Source organism: Lepisma saccharinum, chromosome 30 (genome assembly GCF_977018435.1).
Source record: "Lepisma saccharinum chromosome 30, izLepSacc3.1, whole genome shotgun sequence".
In the NCBI taxonomy this organism is placed as follows: Eukaryota; Metazoa; Arthropoda; class Insecta; order Zygentoma; family Lepismatidae; genus Lepisma; species Lepisma saccharinum.
The window spans coordinates 27,948,402-27,970,446 of record NC_139258.1 but is presented as its reverse complement, the minus strand read 5'-3'; the positions used below and the strand labels follow the sequence as shown (position 1 = coordinate 27,970,446).

General features: G+C 36.8%; 2 protein-coding genes across 2 annotated transcripts in view; one reads left to right on the top strand and one right to left on the bottom strand.

Annotated features, from left to right (window-relative positions):
• Positions 1-22,045, top strand: part of LOC145981997 (autophagy-related protein 16-1-like) — a 731,341-nt gene that overhangs the window by 254,089 nt on the left and 455,207 nt on the right. Inside the window, exon 9 of the mRNA XM_083115530.1 lies at positions 2,989-3,075. Within this exon, the coding sequence (XP_082971656.1) occupies positions 2,989-3,066 (78 nt within the window). The 3' untranslated portion in view covers positions 3,067-3,075. The remainder of the gene's footprint in view (positions 1-2,988; positions 3,076-22,045) is intronic.
• The window catches only part of neo (ZP and PAN domain-containing protein neyo), a 127,996-nt gene that overhangs the window by 28,947 nt on the left and 77,004 nt on the right, over positions 1-22,045 (bottom strand). The window contains exon 3 of the mRNA XM_083115529.1: positions 9,260-9,461. Within this exon, the coding sequence (XP_082971655.1) occupies positions 9,260-9,461 (202 nt within the window). The remainder of the gene's footprint in view (positions 1-9,259; positions 9,462-22,045) is intronic.

Sequence of the window (22,045 nt, the reverse complement as noted above, 5' to 3'; positions counted from 1 at the left end):
TAGTACACCCCGGTGACTTCATTGTTGTAGGCCAACGAGGCTCTGGCGCCTGGACTCAGTCAGTATAATACTCAGTGGAGTTTGCGTTGTGTCGTCCATATATGTTTGTGATTGCCCCTTCATCTACTTTATCTTATTACCATTATCCCCATCGTCGCGATTGTCCGAAATTGGAAGAAATGCGGCATTAAATAAACTAAATAAAGCAATAAACTTTCACGTTTAAGAATGGCAGAGGGTTGATTAGTATTGTAAGAACTGACCATCGTTTCTTCCGTCTAAAATCTGGAAGTGAGGAGTGGTCTTTTCACAAGGCAATCGAGTGACAACTTCTCTACCACATAGTATACCCTGAACTGCATTCTTGCAGACTAACGAGGCTCTGGCGTCTGGACTCCTCTGTGGAACTTGTGTTGTACATATTTGTTTCTGATTATCCTTTCATCCATTTCATATTATTACCATTCATCCCCATCGTCGCGATTAGCCAAATGTGGCAAATAAAATCAGAGTCATAGCAGCGATTCAGTTTCCGTGGTAGGGTGTTGAGTAACGCAGATGTACTATAGAGCTCGAGAGAGACAGTTGTTCACGATGTAAGAACGCCTGAGTTCATTGCACTTTTTCTGAATTACACACTTCAGCCTTTTCGTGTGGTGCTTCGCATTAATAAATAGTGCTCAGGTATCTCGTTTAAATAACGCAACCCTCTTAAACCCGCGTTTGCAGTAATTGCGGATACTTATCTCCAAATAACACGCCGAGTTTTCTCGCCCGGTGTTTATTGTCGGCAGGAGTATTTTGCATCTCGCTTGGAAATAGGTGGAGACCGCGAAGGTCATTACGCGTTGGATTTATGTACGCCGTCGCTTTGGTCAACCCGCCGGAGCATAGGTGCAGAAATCACTATGATGGATGGATCCTCCGAAGAACTATTTGGGTTCGTGTCAAGTCAAAGGTTGCTGATTTCTTGAGACCTTGTGTTTAAGGAACGTTCCTTATCTGATCCCCGGGCAGCACACATCAATTGATGTAACTGTGCACCCTTCAGAGTTGTTCGTCAGGTTCTGAGGAAACGTATGTAAGTGCCCTTACGGTATTCGGGCGGAAGTGAAATCACTGGGTTGGTTCCCAAGTGAGCATTCACCCAGATACCCACCCTTACTTGTCTCCTAGAGTGTTGAGATTTTATCTTTAACAAATTCTTTGTTGCTGAATGTTAACTTTTTTCTCATTTCGGCTCATCATTCTAATCAATTATAAACTAAGAAAAGTACACATTTTCGCTATTTCCTTCCAATAATAGTTTTTCCTCTTTTTTTTAAGAGTATTTCTGTATACAGTAATCACACATAGACTTTTGGTACTTGAAATATGGGGGTTGCGCAACCTAACTGCAATGAAGTATTTCCGTCAGTGTCGTAATTCTCTTCGTGATATCTCATCTCATGGTAGAAGAATTTCTTGATCACAGAGTTGTGACCGCGATTTGTGGAGTGTACTGTCGGGAAATCAAATAGAAGTATTCGAGTTATATGGGAAAAACTACTTCTTTATTGGCCATAACTTGTTTTTATCGTACTGTATTGAAAGTGGTAAATTATAGGAAATATTTCAAGAGGAGAATGTACATCACTTAATGCTAAACTGCATAAACTACATTGATTTCCTCATGTTATTAAAATAATTAAATAGAGAAGACCTTAATTTGTAGGATCCTTGTTGGACGACCTGATAGTAAGAGACCTATAAGCTGGAATACTATCAAGGTGGACCTAAAGGAAATTTATGTTGCTCAATAAAGTGACAAGTAGAAAACATATATTGATGTGGAAGCAAACCTTCTTGTTTAGAAATACCAACGAATTACTTACCTAGTTAATGATAGGATGCGAAGTAACCATTGACGATTTATAACAATGTAGCGACACCTTATATTGATAATACTTGGGGTAAACAAAATAAATGTTGGGGAAACAAGACTTGATTTTTGTATATTCTGTATATGGATAGATAAAAAGCTTTTGAGTGCGTGATTTATATTGTTGTTCAGTGGAATTTAACTGAGAATCCTGTGGCAAATGCTGAAAATTCATTGAGCTTTAGTGTGTGTTTAGCGATAACTTTTCTCTTACCTACCCTTAAAATTTAGATTTAAGGCAGATACAAATGTAATGCGTGTACAAAAATATTTGCACGTATTATTGGCATTCTTGAAGAAAGGGCTTATATTTCAAATAAATTAATGAATAATTACTCTGTCTGACATGCACCTAAAAAAAAAGTAAAGTGCCCCTGTGCTTTGCACCACGCCATGAAGGCGTATAGGGGGTGTGGAGTTCGGGCCCCACACTTTCTTGATCACGGCCGAAGGTGCGGGTGATGTGATCACCACCACGCCCCTAGCCTCCTTTACCCCCCAGAGTTTCCTCCAGGTACCCACTTTATACGACGCTGGGTGGGCGCCATGCTGACATGCACCTACCGTACTAAAAATTGCAAATTGTAAAAATTATATTTGTTTGCTGCAAAGAAACATTCCATGTCGTATATAATATCCTGAAAGCACACACACAGATGATAATGATGCTCGATATTGAATGAGAACCCTCGTACAGTTACCTCCAGTCTAAAAAACAACTTGCCTTATCACACTATGTGGTCAGTCACCTGTGGACCACGACCGTCGTGTTCAACCAATATGTTAGGAGAGCAATTTTGAACTTCAGAGACGACCTTTCATTCGGAAGGTTGAGTGCATTTCCCTTAAAGGTTTCAAAGACCTTTCATATTCTCATTTAAATTCCACGTACAGCCTGGCCCAGCACCAGAATCAGCTGCTTCGCAAAAACCTGGAATCAAATAATTTTTGCCACGAATTATGCAATTACCCAGCGTCCTTCCGCCTCAGGCAAGGAAGTTTGCATGCACGGTAATGACATGTTGAGGTCGCCATTAGCCTAATGGCTGTTATTCTTATCATTTCAGGTAAGTGTGGAACTGGAGGCCTTCTGGATCGCCTTTGGTGCCTTTTCCTGGCTAGGTTTCCTCTCGGATGGTGCCTAGGGCGTTTCGGTAAGTACATATGTTTGTGCATGAGTCAGTCGCTTGCCAGAGAACGGATGAAAAACTTGTCGCCGGGCATCCAAGGGGAAGAGACTGATGGCTTGGCACTGGCAGTCGTTCCAAATAAGGTGAAAAATAAATGTAAGGGAGTCAATTGTACCGATTTACCATTGTTATCCTTTCGGTGATTGAGAAGAGAAATTAACTTCAATTTTCTGCAAGAAATTCTTTTGTTTCAAAAATAATTGTTTTCGAATTACGTTGGAAATAGAAAAAAAGAGAAGAAAACATGATCTACCCCCTTTGACCCTCGATGCAAATTGAAGCTAATATCCTGTTCGAAGCGACATCGTCTTATTACAATTTCCATTTTGTGAAGCTTCTTAGTGCTTGAAGTGTAATTGTAGCTTTTGTTACGCTTCGATTTTTCAAAGTGAACTAAAAAAAATTGACTGCTGAAATGACAGTTAAAACCGCCAATTTTCGGTGGCATCCGACTACCTTAAAAAAATGACTAACATATTTTAAAATATTACCGGCTAGAACATAGTTAACGTAAATTAATGGCATTTTAATAACTCGTTTTTTTTAAAAAAAAATTTTTTTTTTTAGTGCACAAAACTACAGTTTATAATCATCAGCTATGTTTGTGCATGATAAAATATTCAAATTTTATTTTAAAAAATTGCGTCCCGTTTTTGTAAATTAACAGACCAATTCTTAAATTATAACGTTAGATGATTGTAAAGTTGACGGTAACTTCTAATAATGGAATGAGAAAAAATGATAATTCGTGCTTTATCTTTTAATTCAATTTGAACGGGACACACACACAATTTATCTTTCGTTATCAATAATTTGACTTTTCTGATGTCTTCGTTTTTTCCCACCACTACATGTAGCAAGGTGTAAATGAAAAGTGCAAATTTCTAGTAATCTAGCATACAGATCATAGTCACCGGCAAATTTAATATTAAGCTTCTCGTACTGAATTTGAATGAACCTTAATTCACTTTTTCTGCTTCTATGAAAATGTTGAAATCCATTTTTTTTTAAACGCCATAGAAATACTTTGAGAAAATACTAAGCATATTTTTTGTATAGTATTTAAGTGTGTAACAACTGAGAAATTCAAAACCTGTATATTGAAATTACAGGTCTCTTACGGTCGCTTGGTAAGAGGGTTCGGAACCCCAATTTTCCGGTTAACGCTTATGGAAAACATTAAGGAGAATGAGGTTAAAAGGGCAGAAGTATTGCAGCAAAAATAAAGTAGCAGTGAATTGCAATTAGATATTTATCACAGAATTTGGGAAAGAGGCAAGGCCCTGTTTCCCTACCAAGCTTGGATGTACAGTAGTTACTTGTTATATTTCTCAAGGTGGTGTGTTAGAATTGATTGACTATTATTCGTAAATAATAACATATCTTATGATACATTCATGCTATGTTAACATGCTTTGGTGGTGTTGACTGCAAGAAAAGAAGCTGGAGAAGCAACCAGGAAAGTAGATATTGTGAATAATAAATTGAAGAAGTGTTGCCAAATCATTATTCTTGTTAGCTCTGCGAAGGCCTACCAATTACAGATAATGAAAAGGAAGACATGTATTTATGTCACATACGATAATGCCTCACCGTGGCACAAATAACTATTAGATCATTCGTTTTTCAGTGGAACCTCCTCTCTAACAATGGAGATCATTAGAGGACCAAATTCAATCAACTTTTTGCCCGTTTTGATTTCCGCTTCGTGAAATTGAGCAATTTGTAACCTGGCTTTCTTGAGCCTCTCTCCTCAATGCCGAGAAAAGGAGGCGGGTGGGTAGTTGTGAAGAAATCTTAAAACATGATCCTTTGCAACTGTCGCTTTTCAACGTTGCAGTATTCGGTTATTAGCGCAAAGGATCCCTTCCCAGCGCATGAGCAGCGAACGTACTATGCATGAAGCCAAACCGGTTCCCGGGTACGCTTACCGCTTTTTCATCCATGTTCCGAAAAGAAGATCCTCGTGGTCTCAGAAGGGTAATTACCTTGGATGCGAAGCCGGTATCAGGTGTTGGAGGAAGCAAGCGAAACTCCTGTGTCAGGTAACATTTGCGTCGGTAAATACAGCGTGTGTGTGTTATCTGTTAGCTGTATGCAGAAAGGCTTTTCTTCGGCCATTTTTCGAAATCTCGCAAAGATGCTTTTTTTGCTGCTAAAACTGGAGGTCAAGCAATTTTTCTGGTTCTGGGTTTTTACTACTAATCACCTGCAATGGTGCACATTTTTACAGAAAAATCTTGTTCAATGCAAAGTGTTTCCTTTCTTTATTTTTTATAATAACTGAACAGTGTTGCATGCACGCGTACAAAGAGATAGTATCCGCCAAAGGTAGGTTTAAATTTTCTTTAGGACATTTAATATCGATGTGTGACCGTACTTTTGGGTCACCCTTCATTTATGTTATAATGAAACAAGTAAACAAAACCGGAAATATTTAGGGAGTTCAATGACAGTGCTGGAAAACGACATCAACTTAGTGTTGCCACAATCTGAGGATACAATTTCTCTTTGCAAAGGGAAATTCCCATTTTCCTCTTCATCTAAAGAAATAATAATAATAAATTGTAGCAGTGATATTTTCGTTCTGACACACACACACACACACACACACACACACATATATATATATATATATATATATATATATATATATATATATATATCTGAACATGTTAACAAATTAGTCACATTCGTGCTTACAGCCAGCCTCGTCGATATTGGATCAGATGCCCCAGGTTCGAAACCAAGCATGAATGTACAATTGTGTTTCATCGCCCATTTCTTAAGTTCATCATTCATCCTCATCGTTGCTATTGAACGAAGAAGAAGAAAAGCAAAGCCAAATAAACAAATTACACTCATAGGCTTCTTTATGCTCAAAGGAGTAGAAATCTGAAGTAACAGTAAAAAAATGTTGATATAAAACGGGTCCCTAATATAATATGTGCTAATATCAGTCTGATGGCTTGAGATTTCCCCAAAATCGCGAACTTTTCATCAAATTTCTCTTTTCGCATAACATTTCGGAATTTCCTTACACAGAGAAAATCTCTTTACGTGGCAACACTGCCCCAACCAGTGATGCTGACTTCAAATGGGTAATTTTGAGAGACAAGAATGACGCGTACTTTATGTAGTGTGTATTCCGTTCTTATCGGCTTCTTATAACTGGCAGCATAACCTTATTATACTGTATGCATCCGTTCATTGTTTTCTGCCCAGAGACAGGTCTTTCCTTGCACCCTCATGCTGTTCGATCTTCAGCTCTTTGCTTTGTAGCAGCATAGGACTCATTTATTTTGATGTTGTCAATCATTTGGAATCTTCTTCTTCCCCGGATTTTCTTTCCCTCGGCCATTCCTTTAATAGCATCCCTTAAGATACAGTTTCTTCTCATCCCGTGGCCCAACCAATTTCTTCTTCTTTTCATGATTGATCTCTTTTCCCCAACACTTTCTAGCACTGTTTCATTTCTCACTTTTCCTGTCTATTTCACCAGTTCCATTCGTTTCCATAACCACATTTCCACTTTACTGTATATTAATCAAATATATGCTTTAGAGGAAGAATGTTTTCAATGTTATTGATATGTATAAAATTAACACCATGTCTGCAATTAAATATTGAGATGGATATTAACCTCCAAAATCGGCACCTATAACCTCGACGATTACTGTTCGACCTGTTGCGTCTTCTTGTAGTTTTCTTCTATGTCCTAACATCTCACGCATTCCTTGCAAAGCAGATTTCAAGAAAGATTCATTAAGAGTTTGATACATACATGTATGTAACATGGCATACCATTAGCAAACCATCTTTTATTCGTTTACACCCTCCCCCGCCCCGTCGGTTGGCAAATGGTTCAAATGGAAGGATCAAATTGATGTTCAATTTGCCTCTCAGCAGCGGCCATCACATCGGCCGAATCGGTTTAATGTTCTTGGTCATGCAAATTAGGCGGAGCATCTTTTCCCCTCTGCTAGTGCCCTCAGCCAAGTGGTCATCCGATGGAATGACGTAGCCTCGGGGCAACTATTGAGTGTCTTCTTGCTGGGAAAGCTCTTTATTACTTTCCAGCAGATATTTTGCAGATTCGGCATCAGCAGTTTTCAAGCAATATGATTGTTCATCTTCAACATCACGAATGTAACGTTTGTCGTTTACAATGTATGTTTTTTTCAAACGTGCTGCAATTATCACGTTCACATATCCAGGCAAGAAAGTGAAAAACGCTATCATCTCAATTCAGGAAGAACTGTGGTTTCTATCACGACGGCAAAGTATTACAGTAGTAAAATGAAAACCTTAAAAGTCCGATAAAAACTGTAAGGCAGACTATATACAGCTCAAATTTACATGAGTTATCAACTGTTATTTACAAAATGACCTCATGGCTGCAACACTAATCGAGCGAGCTTCAAAACGCCATTTTTGTTGTTTTAAAGATGGCACCTCCTGAACACACTTGCACCAGTGAAGAGTAGTAGTTTCTTGCCCTTATCAGCCAGTCTAAAACTAGAAATTTCTCAGGAAATAGAAATTCAGTATCTCTGTGCATACTTACCATACCAGGTGTTTGTGTTAGAATTGATTGACTATTATTCGTAAATAATAACATAACATAGAGAATGTTCGACAATGGCCTCAGTTCGCGAAGTAAAATAAACCAAATCAATCAATAAAATAAATCGGTTATGATTACAATTTGGTATAAATCTTGGCGTATCAAGTTCCTTGCGTTATCACTTTTTGAACACAGGACCAAATGGCATGGTTCTTGAGATAAACCTTACAGCACGATTGCTCTCCCATATAGTCCATTGTGCATGCACTGTCAACTTTTGCTTCAGAGTAACGGGCTGCTGAAATGATTTACTGTTGTTTATTGCAACACTCCTACATCCGGATAATTAAGAAGAGGTGTAAATGGCGTAATTAAAACTGCAAATTACTTGATTACTGCATGTTAAATGAGCTTCATCTTATCCATTTGCATATATTAAGCTACTGGCGCAGAAGCAAAGCGCTGACCTTTGTTTAGTGCAGTACTTAAGGTATATGGAGCATTGTATTTGGCTTCCTTCAAGCACATATGCACCATGTTTGAATTGAACATTGCTATTTATGATGGACTGTTGCTACGTATTTCTGTGTGGGAAAGAATGATTGTAAACGCTGAACTTGTTCCTGTACTTCATGATATACTTACATATGAGAGCTGTTTTGTATCTTATTATTATTATGTGTTTTAGCCTCTTTGTTGCTCTGTACTTTTAAAATTAATTTTTTTCATGGCGAAGTTAAGACTGTAGGGGCCTTTTCTTCCATTTTACCTTGTTTACATTGACATTATTTTTGTATATGAATTATAAAAGACTACATATAAGAAGTCATTACATAAAGGCGAAAAAAATTAAAAGTTACATACAAGAATAAATGTTAATGCTATGAGTGATACTGTGCTTGAAAGATTATGTACTTGCTTCCACCCTAAGAAAAATGTCCTAACTTAAGACTAAAATTGAGGTGAAAACTTGTGCATATGAATATTAAGTTTGAGACATTTTATTTGCCTATATGCGAATATGCTAAATAAATGTGATTATAATGTTATAAGAGTGTGTTGCGGTAAGTGGATTTTAATAGCAAATTTTCAATGGAAACTTATCCCACCGCCGTGGAGTCAGGCAACGCCTATATCGCGTTGCAGGGAAGCGAGAATTTCAGGATCTAGATGTCCCATTTTCATTGCCGATAAAAAATAGCCCTTGTCGAACTAGATTTGTTGTTCAAAGAAGTTGTGAATTATTATGAATTAATTAATTACCATTAATTAAATTTTCCTTGCGCTCTGTCAGGTTGTAATGTTGCATGAATGTGTTTGCATTTTTTTAAATATTATTATTATTTTGTATCACGAATATCATTTTACTGCATTTAAGTGGAGGTTCTGTTGAGTCTAAATTCGTGGTCTTCATCTACGTATATTCATGTCGAAGGGATGGCCAAGAGCATAATGTATTTTTAAGTGATGGAAAGATAGATGTATCGAAGGGCGTCATAGACACAGGGATCTGTATGGCGAAGGGTTGGACCAGAAGGATCAAGGGTCTATTTGCACTTACGAATAAAGAACGTGGCTCACCTGCATGGGAATTCCCTTTCTCCGAGGCACAGCTCCAAGCAATCCTGGCGAGATGCAGTCTGGTGACGTTTCCTCGTGTGTCCTTGCAGCTGGTACCCTTCCACCCTGTCGAAACACCAGGCTCTTTCGCATGGCTTTACTCCTAGGCAGCTCTTCTGAGCGTAGATGGTGAACACTGGAAACTGGGACTTCGTTAAAGCACCTGCAAAGTTAAAAAATTAATGTAATATCAAATAGATATCTCTTGCTTGAATGTGCAGACTCTGAGTAATCGTTTCTCAAAAATCGGTAAAATCATATTTCAATACATACTTATGGACTTTAGTTAACAATTCGTGTTAAGCAAGATACACAGCACATTTTCATTTAATGGCATTATCACTAATTTCGTGCCCAGATCAATTTAAGGAAGGGTTGATGTTGCATTACAAAGTACTGTCTCATCCTTAGATCTGTACATGGTTTTTAGGCCATTTCAATGTGTGTTAGGTTATAAAAATATTGAATAATATATTTGGTGTACTCTAGTTACAACAGGGTTAGTTAATAAAGAACTATTTTCCATCCAGTTGCATTGTTAAATAAAGGTTTCTAATAATACTTCCACTGTTCTCATTAATGTTTCCTATATTAAGAAATGTGAAATGTATTTATGATATAATATTTTACTCATTCGTACTTCTGACTACGTAGAATATTTTTCTGGTCTATTATGATTTTTGGACTTATCACGTATTGAACTTTTAATAAACATACATGCACCAACGGAAGATAAAGATGATAATACTAAAGATGATTTTTATACAGAGTTAGAACAGGTCTTTGATAAATTTTCTCAGTATGATATGAAAATTCTGTTAGGTGACTGTAATGCACAGACTGGCAAAGAAGAGACATTTAAACCCACGATTGGTAAAGAAAGTCTTCATGAATTAAGTAATGATAATGGTATAAGATTGATTACTTTTGCAACCTCAAAGAATTTAATTGTGAAAAGTACCACTTTTAAACATAAAGATATCCATAAATATACCTGGTCTTCTCCAGATGGTAAAACTCATAATCAGATAGATCATATTATTATTGATAAGAGAAGGCATACTAGTATAATTGACGTTCGTACACATAGAGGTGCTGACTGTGCCAGTGACCATAATTTAGTAATTGCTAAATTAAGAGAAAGACTCTCAGTGATAAATCATAAGCAACAAAATCTAAAAGTTCTAAAATTTGATACAGGAAAGTTTACTGATGAAAGAATTAAGAAAGATTACCAAATTAAACTGTCAAATAGATTTGATGTTTTGCAGGATTTAAATGATGATGAAAATATAAATGAAACAGACGTAAATAAGAATTGGGAGCACATACGTAATGCAATAGAATCAGCAGCTATAGAAAGTATAGGATACCATAAACCGAGAAAAAGTAAGCCATGGTTTGATAATGAATGTCATAATCTAATAGAAATAAGAAATCAGGCTAGACTTAGGTGGTTAAATAACTCTGATGATACAAATCTAAACAATTATAATAGAATAAAGCGAGAAGTTAACCGCACATTTAGAAGTAAAAAAAGAGATTACTTGAAAAGCAAAATTAACGAAATTGAAACAAACAGCAAAAATAAAAATATCAGAGATTTATATAAAGGTGTAAATGAGTTTAGAAAGGGGTGGCAACCTAAAGTAAACTTGATAAAAGATAAAGACGGTGATTTTCTAGCTGACCCAAGCGATATTCTAAATAGATGGAAGAACTACTTTAATGACCTTTTAAATGTCCATGTAGGAGATAAATCAGAAGTAAATGAAGTCCACACAGCAGAAACTTTAGTTCCAGAACCTAACTTGACTGAAGTTAAAGATGCTATTAAAAGGCTAAAGAATAACAAAGCACCTGGCATTGATTTAATACCAGCTGAGTTAATTAAATATGGTGGAAATTCATTAATATGTCAAATTCATAAATTAATTTGTTTAATATGGAATAAAGAAGAAATCCCTCAACAGTGGAAAGAATCCATAATTGTTCCTGTGTTTAAAAAAGGTGATAAAATGAACTGCAATAATTACCGTGGAATTTCTCTACTCTCAACAACATATAAAATATTATCTAACATTCTTTTAACAAGACTAACCCCATATGCTAATGAAATTATAGGTGATTATCAATGTGGATTTAAACGCAACAGATCAACTACAGATCAAATGTTTCACATCAGACAGACACTTGAAAAAAAGTGGGAATATAATCAAAATGTCCATCAGCTATTCATTGATTTCAAAAAAGCATATGATTCGGTCAAAAGAGATAAATTATATAATATATTAGTAGAGTTTGGAATACCTAAGAAGCTTGTTAGTATGATAAAAATATGCACCAGTGAAACAGAAAGTAAAATTCGTGTGGGTATTAATATGTCTGACAAATTTACAATTCATGATGGGTTAAAACAAGGAGATGCATTATCTCCATTGCTCTTTAATTTTGCCTTAGAATATGCTGTTAGGAAGGTAAACGAAACTAAAGAAGGACTAAAATTAAATGGTGTGACTCAGTTGTTAGCATATGCAGATGATGTAGACTTACTGGGGGATGATGTGAATACAATTAAGAATAATGCTAAAATATTTTTCAAAACTGCTAAAGAGATAGGTTTGGAAGTTAACAAAGAGAAAACTAAATATATGTTTACAGGCCGAAACCAAGTGTTAGATAATAATCAAAATCTAATTATTGATAACAACTCGTTTGAAACAGTTTCCAAATTCAAATACTTAGGAGTAATATTAACAAATGAAAATTATATTAAAGAGGAAATAAAAAGTAGGCTTAATTCAGGAAATGCATGTTACTTCTCTCTTCATAAACTTTTGTCTTCTCGTTTAATATCTAAGAAACTAAAAGTTAAAATATACAAAACAGTAATTTTGCCTTTAGTATTATATGGGTGTGAAACTTGGTCCCTTACATTGAAAGAGGAACATAAATTGAGAGTATTTGAAAATAGGATCCTTAGGAAAATATTTGGACCTAAAAGGGATGAGGAGACAGGTGAGTGGAGAAGGTTACATAATTTAGAACTACATAATTTATATTCATGTCCAGACATTATTAGAATAATTAAATCAAGAAGACTTAGGTGGGCAGGCCATGTGGCACGAATGGGAGAGGAAAGAGGAGTTTACAGGATTCTTGTTGGGAAACCTGATGGTAAGAGACCAGTAGGAAGGCCAAGACGAAGATGGAGGGACAACGTCGAGATGGACCTAAGGGAAATCGGTAGGGATGGAAAAGAGTATATAGATCTTGCACAAGATAGGGACAGATGGAAGGCCTGTGTTGCTGCAGCCATGAACCTTCGGGTTTAAGAAGGCTAGAGAGTTAGTTAGTTAGTTATCACGTATTGAACTATTATTAAATAAGAGCAGATAGTGGTGATGGTGGCCATCTTGTCTGTTATACTGTATTAGGAGAAACCTTTTCAATTGTCCCGGACCAAGTGTTAAATGTAATGTGGAGTCAAATTTTTAGAAATAAATGTGTCAGATGTACCCCGTTCTAGGCTCCCTTACATGAATACCATTTCTATTTGGTTAAACGTTGCTTTGTTTAATTACAATTATGCTTCAATCTAAATAAGGTACTTGTATTCGTGTTAAGGAAAAGTTCTTGCATGCATACACACATAAACTTGTTTGGTACTTCCTAAGAGAATGAGAAGACTTCTATTTACATACATTGCCACAGTTCATTCCTCACTTTGCATTGTAATTCCTGAACCTCTTCTTGGAATAATGAATCTTAAGATCTCTAAATGCAATGAGAACAATTGCTTCTAATGGAACACAATTACTCTCTTTTTATATGCCGCATCGCTTGTTGTTCCACTCCACGGCAACAAGTGTAACCGTTGTTCTGCGATGCTGTAGGCACCCGGGAGATGTCATCAATCAACATTAATGCGTTTGCATGTGTTTCGGCGGCGATAAAATGCATTATGTTGACAGTTTGTGAAGGGCTGCCAGTGTTTGTTTCGCAGATAATATGCATAGCAGTCATATTGGAGAATTGCTTCGCAACGATGGATGTTGCCGTCCGTGTTTGTAACCGGTTTAAGTTGCCTGTTAACATGGCGATGGTCTGTGCGGCAAATTAGAGGCCTGCTTAAATAGATGGTTTGGTGCGATATAGTCTTCAGGAGGTCCACTCGCTCAGCAGGAAGTGGATATTATTTTCTCTTTCCCTGCTAAGGTAATAGGAAACGGAGATATGGGTCATGGATGACAGCAATTTTGAGACTGAAACGTGGTTCTTTGTGCATGGCCGAAATGAGAAAAATCCTTTTCCTCTGGTGCTATATTTTGGTGATCATTATCCTCCAGCAAAATATATTTGATTTATTTGTTTAATACATTAGAACTTCAATACATTTTGCTGAGTTTGTTGTTGTACTGGCTATGTGAAAATAAAGGCTTGTTTTGAGAAGGATACGTAAAATCGAAACACGTATGCACAACCCCTTTTATTATGTTCATTTACAAAACTAGTACCTCGTAGATTCTGGACCAGTCACCGTGAACTATAAGCGATAGAAGTAAACAAAGATGACCAAATGTAATTTTAAAAATTCATTCAATTAATTTAAATTTTCTAATGTTGTAATATATTATTTTCTTTCGAAATAAAAACAGTGCGTTAATTGAAGAACTTGGGTTCTGTTGTAAATGAAATGAGCACTGTGTTCTGAAATGAAAGATCCATTATATAACAAAAAATAGGGTAGAATTGTGCATCATTGTTTATCGATTACATTGTTTTTACTTTAAGTTTCTGTAGAGAACATGAAACGTACACGTGTGTCTTATGAAAGTAAGGGAGAATAAAGCAAGGAAACTTGCTGGCAGTAACAAGCAATATTGGCGTACATGTGCAGTGTTGTTAGCATTCACTTTCACCACATGTAGAATTACAAAAAGGAATACTGGAGCTCGCAAGTATGGCGGTCATGTAAAATTAAATCCTGTGCATATATATATATCTCAGGTTTGTCACTTCAAACGGTTCGATTCTTGTCACTGGATTTGTAATTTAGAATTCGACGTTGTACATTTAAAAATTGATAAGTTTATATGGAAAATATAAGCAAAACGATTTTGAGACTAGAAGCTGTTCTCTTCACTCTCTCGAGAAAAAAACCCAGTATAATTGAGGAATTTATAGTATTCATATATTAGATGACGGTTAAACTTAAGGTTATACCGAAGTAGGAAATCAGGTAGCATGTTCTCACAATAAGTATTGTTCAACTTTCATGTTTTGATGCTTCTGTTCTTTCAAGCCAGTTCGTCGGTAGTTAAACCATGAAGAAAGGATGAAAGACAACACCACCTTTTAACTGCTCCAAGTGGTTTTCCTGGCCGAGTCCAGCAAGGTAGCAAGGCCCTGTTGAAACATCTTCAGCATCGCGGAGAATGACGAGATGAGAGAGCAGGGCGCGTTTATTGTGTCGAAAATTAGTTTGCAAATTAAAAACTTACGTATTCCCAACGCAATCCTGGCCCGAAGCTAAAGTCCCAATTAGCAGCTCCGGGGAACGAATGAGGAGAGAATAATAGGCATCCCCGGTAACAGGAGTGGATGTTTGCGGCCATTAAATTTGCTGCAATGTTAACAACCAATGACGGAGCTGTTTACTCAAGTTGGTAAAGTGCTTAGCAGTAATCATAGGTTGCAGGGTACTGCTGCAGCAAGTGGTTCTACCGCTAGCTAGCCGCAGAATAACTTTCTTTCAGAGTAGGACGTGACTTGCATGTTGTTTTCCTAACTTGATAATAAAGTTTAAAAGGGTCTTCCAGACCAGTGAAAAATAAAGCTATTTATTTGCTCCAGCGTATAGTTGAGAATTGTTACAAGTCTATTTATATACGGAAAGCAGTAAAAGGTTGAGGAATTTCGTGCGGAAGACGTCAGGTTTCTCCAAATTGTGTATGGTTTTGCAAGTTGTTTTCATTATTTCAGTTCTACTTGTTGTTATAGATGTTCGTGTCTCCTGTAGACGTTATCTTCATCGGCTGCTTCTTGGTCAAGATAAATTTAAGTAAATTCTCCACTTCTGTTAGTCACTATGTTCCGATAAATTTCCAGATTTCAAATTACATTATTTAAAATAATAATATACCACTCATGTTCCTTAAATACGCATTTTTTCAAATATCTCCCAATTTACCTTGCAGTGCGAAGGGATATAATATGAAATGGTTGTCTACGTCAATTTTGACAATTTTTCTCGTTTCAAAAAACAGAATCCCTTCTAGAGCATTCAAGTAAATTTTAATGGCTCACTTTCGCTGTTGTTTAGATATTTGTGACAGAAGAAAGCTGAAGGTGCCACGAAATTATTACATGTATCTAGACAAAAGCGAAAGCAAACAACATGAAGATTGTCTTGAATCCTCTAGAAGGAATTCTAAACATACCATACATAATTTTTCCGAATTTGCATAATCGCAGCTGTTTTTCTAAACGAGAGAAATTTTGGATGAAGCATTTGCTGAGACAAACCAATAGCCAATAAATCAGCGACATATTATCTTCCTGGAGCCTATGGTCCCGGTTTAGATACCCGGTGGAAGTACATAGTGGTTAGGATCCCACTTTAAACTGTAGGTCCAGTCCGATTAGCCTTAGGGCTACTGTGCATAAAGTGGACTTAAAACACCAACTCAAAAAAACAAACAGAATTCCTGGAGCCCAAATATCGCATAAACTAGGTACCCAAACAAGTTTCCTAAGTTCTTGTTCAATATCATAGTAATAGCCATTACCTATCATTTAGTCGCTGATTGTACAGCATACAGGAGACATGTCCGACTTGTTACGAACACTTTTTCCTCAGGAGAACAAACGTGTGGGATGTTTTGTTAAACAATGTCTGATTTGTACGAACCCTTCTTCTTTTAATATTGACAACATCCGCCAATCACTTTGTGTCTTGTGTGTCTTATCGTATTTGTTAACTACATATGGTTAGTGTAGCAATACTGAGGTTTGCACTTCACTTGACTCTGATGTTCAAGAACCCACTTCTTGTGTAAGCTTCTAGTTGCTTACAGCGGCCTCTTACATGTGAAAGGGTTGATGAACCACGTGTCCTACAAGTGTCCACGGTACCATAAAATTTTTCCGTAACCAATTACCCTTCGTTTCTCAATTGGCACCGCCTTAGTCGTAAAACAAACGTCTCCTTAGGAGTAGTAGAATTTGATTTAGGGATATCTACAGGACATGTCGAGTTCACACATTTACCACTCGCAAGTGAACGATCCATAACAAGTTGGGAAATTTCTCTCCTTTTTTGCTCGTTTACTTGTTTAGTTTCTCCCATGCCATTTCAGGTTTTTTGTTGGATTCCGAGAAGATTGTTTTAGAACTGCTAAAAAGTGCAGGGTGGAGAAAGAGGCAACAAAAACATGCTTGACTTTAGTCAGTCACTTCATAAAATTTTAAAATGTACCCTAACGAAAGCAAAAAGGCTATCATGCTGTGAGCAGGTGCAACCATTGGTGACTACAAGTTTTGTTGCAACTGTCTTGCGAATTTTACTATCCTTACCCACGAGGATACGTTCAACTTTTTGAGAAAATTTTCAAGCTTTAAGAATTACATGGCGCAAAAAAATAGAGCTTACCACTAAATCAGGGAAACTGGCAACTCCTATTAATGGTAATGATGACCTTTTACAATATCATATAGGTCGGCATGGATAGAGGATATTATTTGTTCGAGTGAAGGACCTTCCCACTAACGTAGGCACATCCTATTAATGGTAATGATGACCTTTTACAATATCATATAGGTCGGCATGGATAGGGGATATTATTTGTTCGAGTGAAGGACCTTCCCACTAACGTAGGCACATTGTATAGTGTTTTCAATCTGAGCATAATGAAGTTAATATACACCTTTCTATGATTTTGTTTTATTTGATGTGAATTTGAAAAGTAGGGACGAATGTATGTGATGGAGAGGAAAAAGAAACCTTGTTAATAATACGACTACAGTTACCTGTTCATGGTGTCCAGCTTTCCCTTCACAGTCTAGAGAAATAAGTACTTCAAAGAAGCCTCTTAAGGTAACTTGCGATAAAAAGTTCTAAAACATAATGTGGACTTTTTGTTTGTTGTTTTGGAGATTGATATTTCTTGTCTTCTTAAAGATCCTTCCTTCCGATAGAGAGGAAAAAAAAGGTATCTTGACTTAATGCAGGCGACCGTCCTCTACTAAATTATTCACACCACGTCGAGGTAATATGAAACCGCCAAGTGAGTTATCAAAGCTCTTATAGCCACCTCTTGTGCATGTCCCTTTTGAATAGAACCATCAGTCAGTTCTGCAACGCGGTCCCTTTTGATTTATGGATTTGCGTTTTTTAACTTCCTCGACGGACATGCACGCACTTTCCACGCGCACTTCCCCAATATGTAGCTTCCGGTTTAACCGTTGCGCGGGAAGAAAGCAGAACGGATTACTCTATCATGTAGTTTGATTTTTGTGCGTGGTCTTCTCTAATTAGCATGAAGAGCCGCAGCCACGTTGCCGTACAATTACAAGTGGTCACTAGTGTCATTGCACTGATTAGGATTCCATATACTTCCGCAGGCATCGACCTTGTGCTTACGCTTAACAACGATTTGCCTCAGGACTCCACTTCTTGTAACGCGCGTGGTATGGATGAGCAAGCGTTTTATGTTTATTCATTGCCAGTTATAATTGGAATTTTTTGTTCGGGTTAGTTTTTTATGACATATTTGTTTGGTACTATTGTACGTAATGGTATCAACAAAGCCAAAGAAGGCTTGCTAAATCAATAAGATTTCATTCATCTCAAGAAGTATCAACTTGCGTATGAGGGAAATGTTTGTAATGATTGAGGTACTACATTACAGACGATAAGCAAGCGCCTTCTGTAATGCTATTAGGTTTGATTTGATGGAATTAATTTCTCCTGGTGTAATTAATCAATATAACACGTACTGAATATCATTAACACTCTTATAGATATTTACCCCTAACCTATCTATTTGAGCTGCCCGAACTGTGTTTATATATTTTGGTCTGAAATGAAAATTTTGCCCTTCTGTCCTGTTGATATAAAAAAACAATCTACTTTAACAAAAATGTTTTTCCATACTACGTGTTTGTCGACAAGACTAGAGAATTTCAGTTTCGTATTTATAATAAAAGGAGAACATACCCTAGTGCAGGGGTTTTCAAACTCTTGCAGTTGCAGCTCCCGTCGGGTATCAAATTCTGAATGCGCTCCCCTCAATAATATGCCTGTGACCATGTACGAGCATCACAAAATCTCTTCATGCTTCATGTGTGAATTTACTTTTGGTGCACATACAAGTAATGAAAATATAATTGGTGTGATTAGTACAGCTGGTGTACAATTTTTTAATGTTGATAAGCTGGTGTCAAAACATTCAGCTATACGACATTCATGAGATAAATAATAATAAATATAGACATCAAGAAAATCTGGGTAATAGATGTTACAAACAGGCGCATAGCTATGTTTGGATTTCTTCATTTAATCGTAGTCCTGTTTCTCCTAACAACACGCTCAGTGTTCAAAAGCATTCGCCAATGCTTTAATCTTTCTCTTTCAAAGCAGCAAAGCTGACACCTTGTATGATAGGCGCTGGATTCCATTGTACATTGTAGAGTTACATTCAAAATATTAAGATTGTGGAAAACATCAGAGAGGCATGCCAACTTCTGTGCAAAGGCACTATCAATGAAGTTTTCAGCATTGGCATTTTAAAAGGTTCGTGCCTCAGTTCAGTAACACTAGGGTTGACGATTGCCGATGGACAACCACGTGAGTTGCAATAATACAGAAGAAGATGCTGATATTTTTTATTAACACGTTCTAAATTTTCGGAGAAGGAGAAAATTTTTCGGAAATTCTCGCACCTCCCCTGCAAAGTTTGGGTGCTCCCCAGGGAGGCGCACCGCTCTGTTTAAATACCACTGCCCTAGTGTAATGAATAATTTAATACCTTACGATGGAATTTTTAAGAACGGAATTCGGGCTGAGGACAAACAAATGTTCATGTCCTTTTTTTCGAGAACATTTTGTTTACCATATCAGTAGTGAGATGAATGAAGCATGTTGCGAAAAACATTAAAAAAAATCAAATCCAGGGGGTCCGGAACCCCCACCTCCAAAGACTTACCAAGCACTAAAATTAAATAATTAACTATACTTGTTTAGCATTTGTTGCATAATAGATGATTATTAAATTTCTCGGAACGTATTGGAATACAAGGATTATATTGGGATCATACGGCTTTGAAGGGCAGTACCAAGGATTTATTCTTGCACAATACTATTTATGATAATATACATCAAATATTAATCAGGAACTAATATCCTGTTTTGTTATTCAATAAATATTCAATTCTTCATCTATTTGACATTAATTTACTTGCCAAGGCACTTGATTTTATGCAAATCATGCCGATCTTAACCATAAAGGTAAGCTAGATAATGAATACGTGCTGTTATACCGACTTTTTGCCTAATTGTTTAATAATATATTAATTTAGTTTATATATTTAACTAGTATTTTATTTAATATAATTATATAATATTATTATTTTAATTTAAGCATTATTTTTTATTTTTCCTGATACACTTGGTTCATATCCTCCATCCGAAATATATTTCTAGATACGTGCCTGGTGCTGGGGTTAAAACCCGAAATGAAAGCCATACACATGAGTCCATTTTATGCTAAACTTTGAATCGAGACAGCATCGTCCTGCCTTTGGCTTCAGCATATTTCTTCTGCTCCATGATCTCGAAGGAGAGCAATAAAGTATCTTCTGTAGCACGTACTTTGTTACACGCAACAGCCATGCATGTGGAAAACCCAACCACAATCGCAACTCCCAATTTGCCTCAGCGTCACTGCTCCTTTGCCAAAGGGGCCGAATCTTTCCTTTTTTCCACAGATATTCGTGCTCCAAAGTGAATGGCAAGACAGTGAGAGTGCTTTTTTTTGCCCAGAGGATTCGCGTCCAGTTCCTCCAAGCAACATATATAGCGTCTTTGACTTCTCCAGTTCTTACTGTATTACCTAACGTTTCCCATTAAGAAAATTTTCTTGGATTCTTTTGAGAGACGTGAATGCAAGTGCAAGTAAAATCATGCCTCAAAGGACCTTGGGCTAACATGCAGAAGTTGCATACGTTACTGCATATTTTAATATATATGTTATTTTAAGATGTGCAGGATCGAATTGACTTAAGTGGAAGTAATTTTTATACAAATCGTTCGATTGTTGCCTAACCTTAAGAGAGTTAATACTATGAAAGCAGTGTGATTTTTTTAATACCGATAAAAATTGATAAGCATTTATTTATTCCCGACTTGCGTGCTCGCAATGCCTGCAAATTATACAGTGATATGTGTAGAGCATTAAAATCAAGTTAATATCAGTACAAGAACTATTACTGTGACATGGTTCTGGCATGAAGGATGCCATATTGATTTCGGGGTTTAATCTACATTAATGTAACACTTGATAGATGGTGATTGAAACTTTCTCTCATCATACTTTGATCAGAGACATGCGCACTACAATCCAGAAAAAACATTACCCTGGAAAGTCACGAGAACCCCAGTTCGAATCGTGGGAAGGACACATATTCCTTCATGTAGTAGTTTTTTGCCTTTCACAAATCCATTCTTCAGCTTCATTGTGATTTATCAAGAGAGATTGAAATACATCCAGTGGAATGTAGAAATAGATCCGCAGACGCAGTAACAAGTATCTATGACAATACGAAGTGTACTGTGGTGGGAAAAAAATACAATAATAGGGCTACTGGTATTAGAGCCATATGTGGGAAGTATTACTGTGCATGAAATTGTAAATCAAATTTATCAGTATTTTTTCGGCCGTGTAATTTAGTTTTTTGGTCGAATGGTTCTCCCAGTTGACGCTACATGGTTATGCCAACAAATGTTAAATAATTTGTTTGTTAAAATCTCCTGAAAATCGACGCATCATGGAATTGAATAGTGGTTCCAAAACTATGGGAATGGTTTTTCACATATTTGTACTTACATTTGTGAATAAGAATTGTTCTTAAGTCAAAAATGCTTAAGAACTTGTAACTGAACTAAGGCTTTCATCTTTCATTAAAAAAAAATGTCCCAGAAGCAGAGTTCAAGTAAGTTGGAACATTACACAGTGCGCTGAGAATTTACTTGAAAACACCTGTAAAAGTCAGGGAATTTCTTTTGTGTAGATTAATCACGTGATTGCAAGTTGCATTTCTGGTAAGACTTGGGTGGTCGTATTCAGAATTGCGATCCATAATTCTAACGTACTTTGTGTTAATTTACGTATTGTCCAATTGCAGAATTCCGTACGAGAGGCTTTTCTTACATATTGTTTACTCTAAAACACTTCCTGCACTTCACATGCGTGTCGTCACAGTGCAACGTTGTAAAGTAAACTAACTGTTCTGCAAAGAAATTTACGATGCAATTCCTCGTTTAATATGTACCGTCGGCCTTCTCCAGTCATGCGTCTGTACGGTTTCCTTCCGGTTCGGTGTTAACGCCCTGGAGAGGCAACCATTACGGGGTAAATTTTTGGGTTAGCCGTGCAAACTTGGAAGTTCCTTCTTTTTCCGTGCAGTTTGGTATGGTCTCTTCCTCGGCTCGTGCTTTCTTGCACGCGAAAATAATCTCGGATCGTC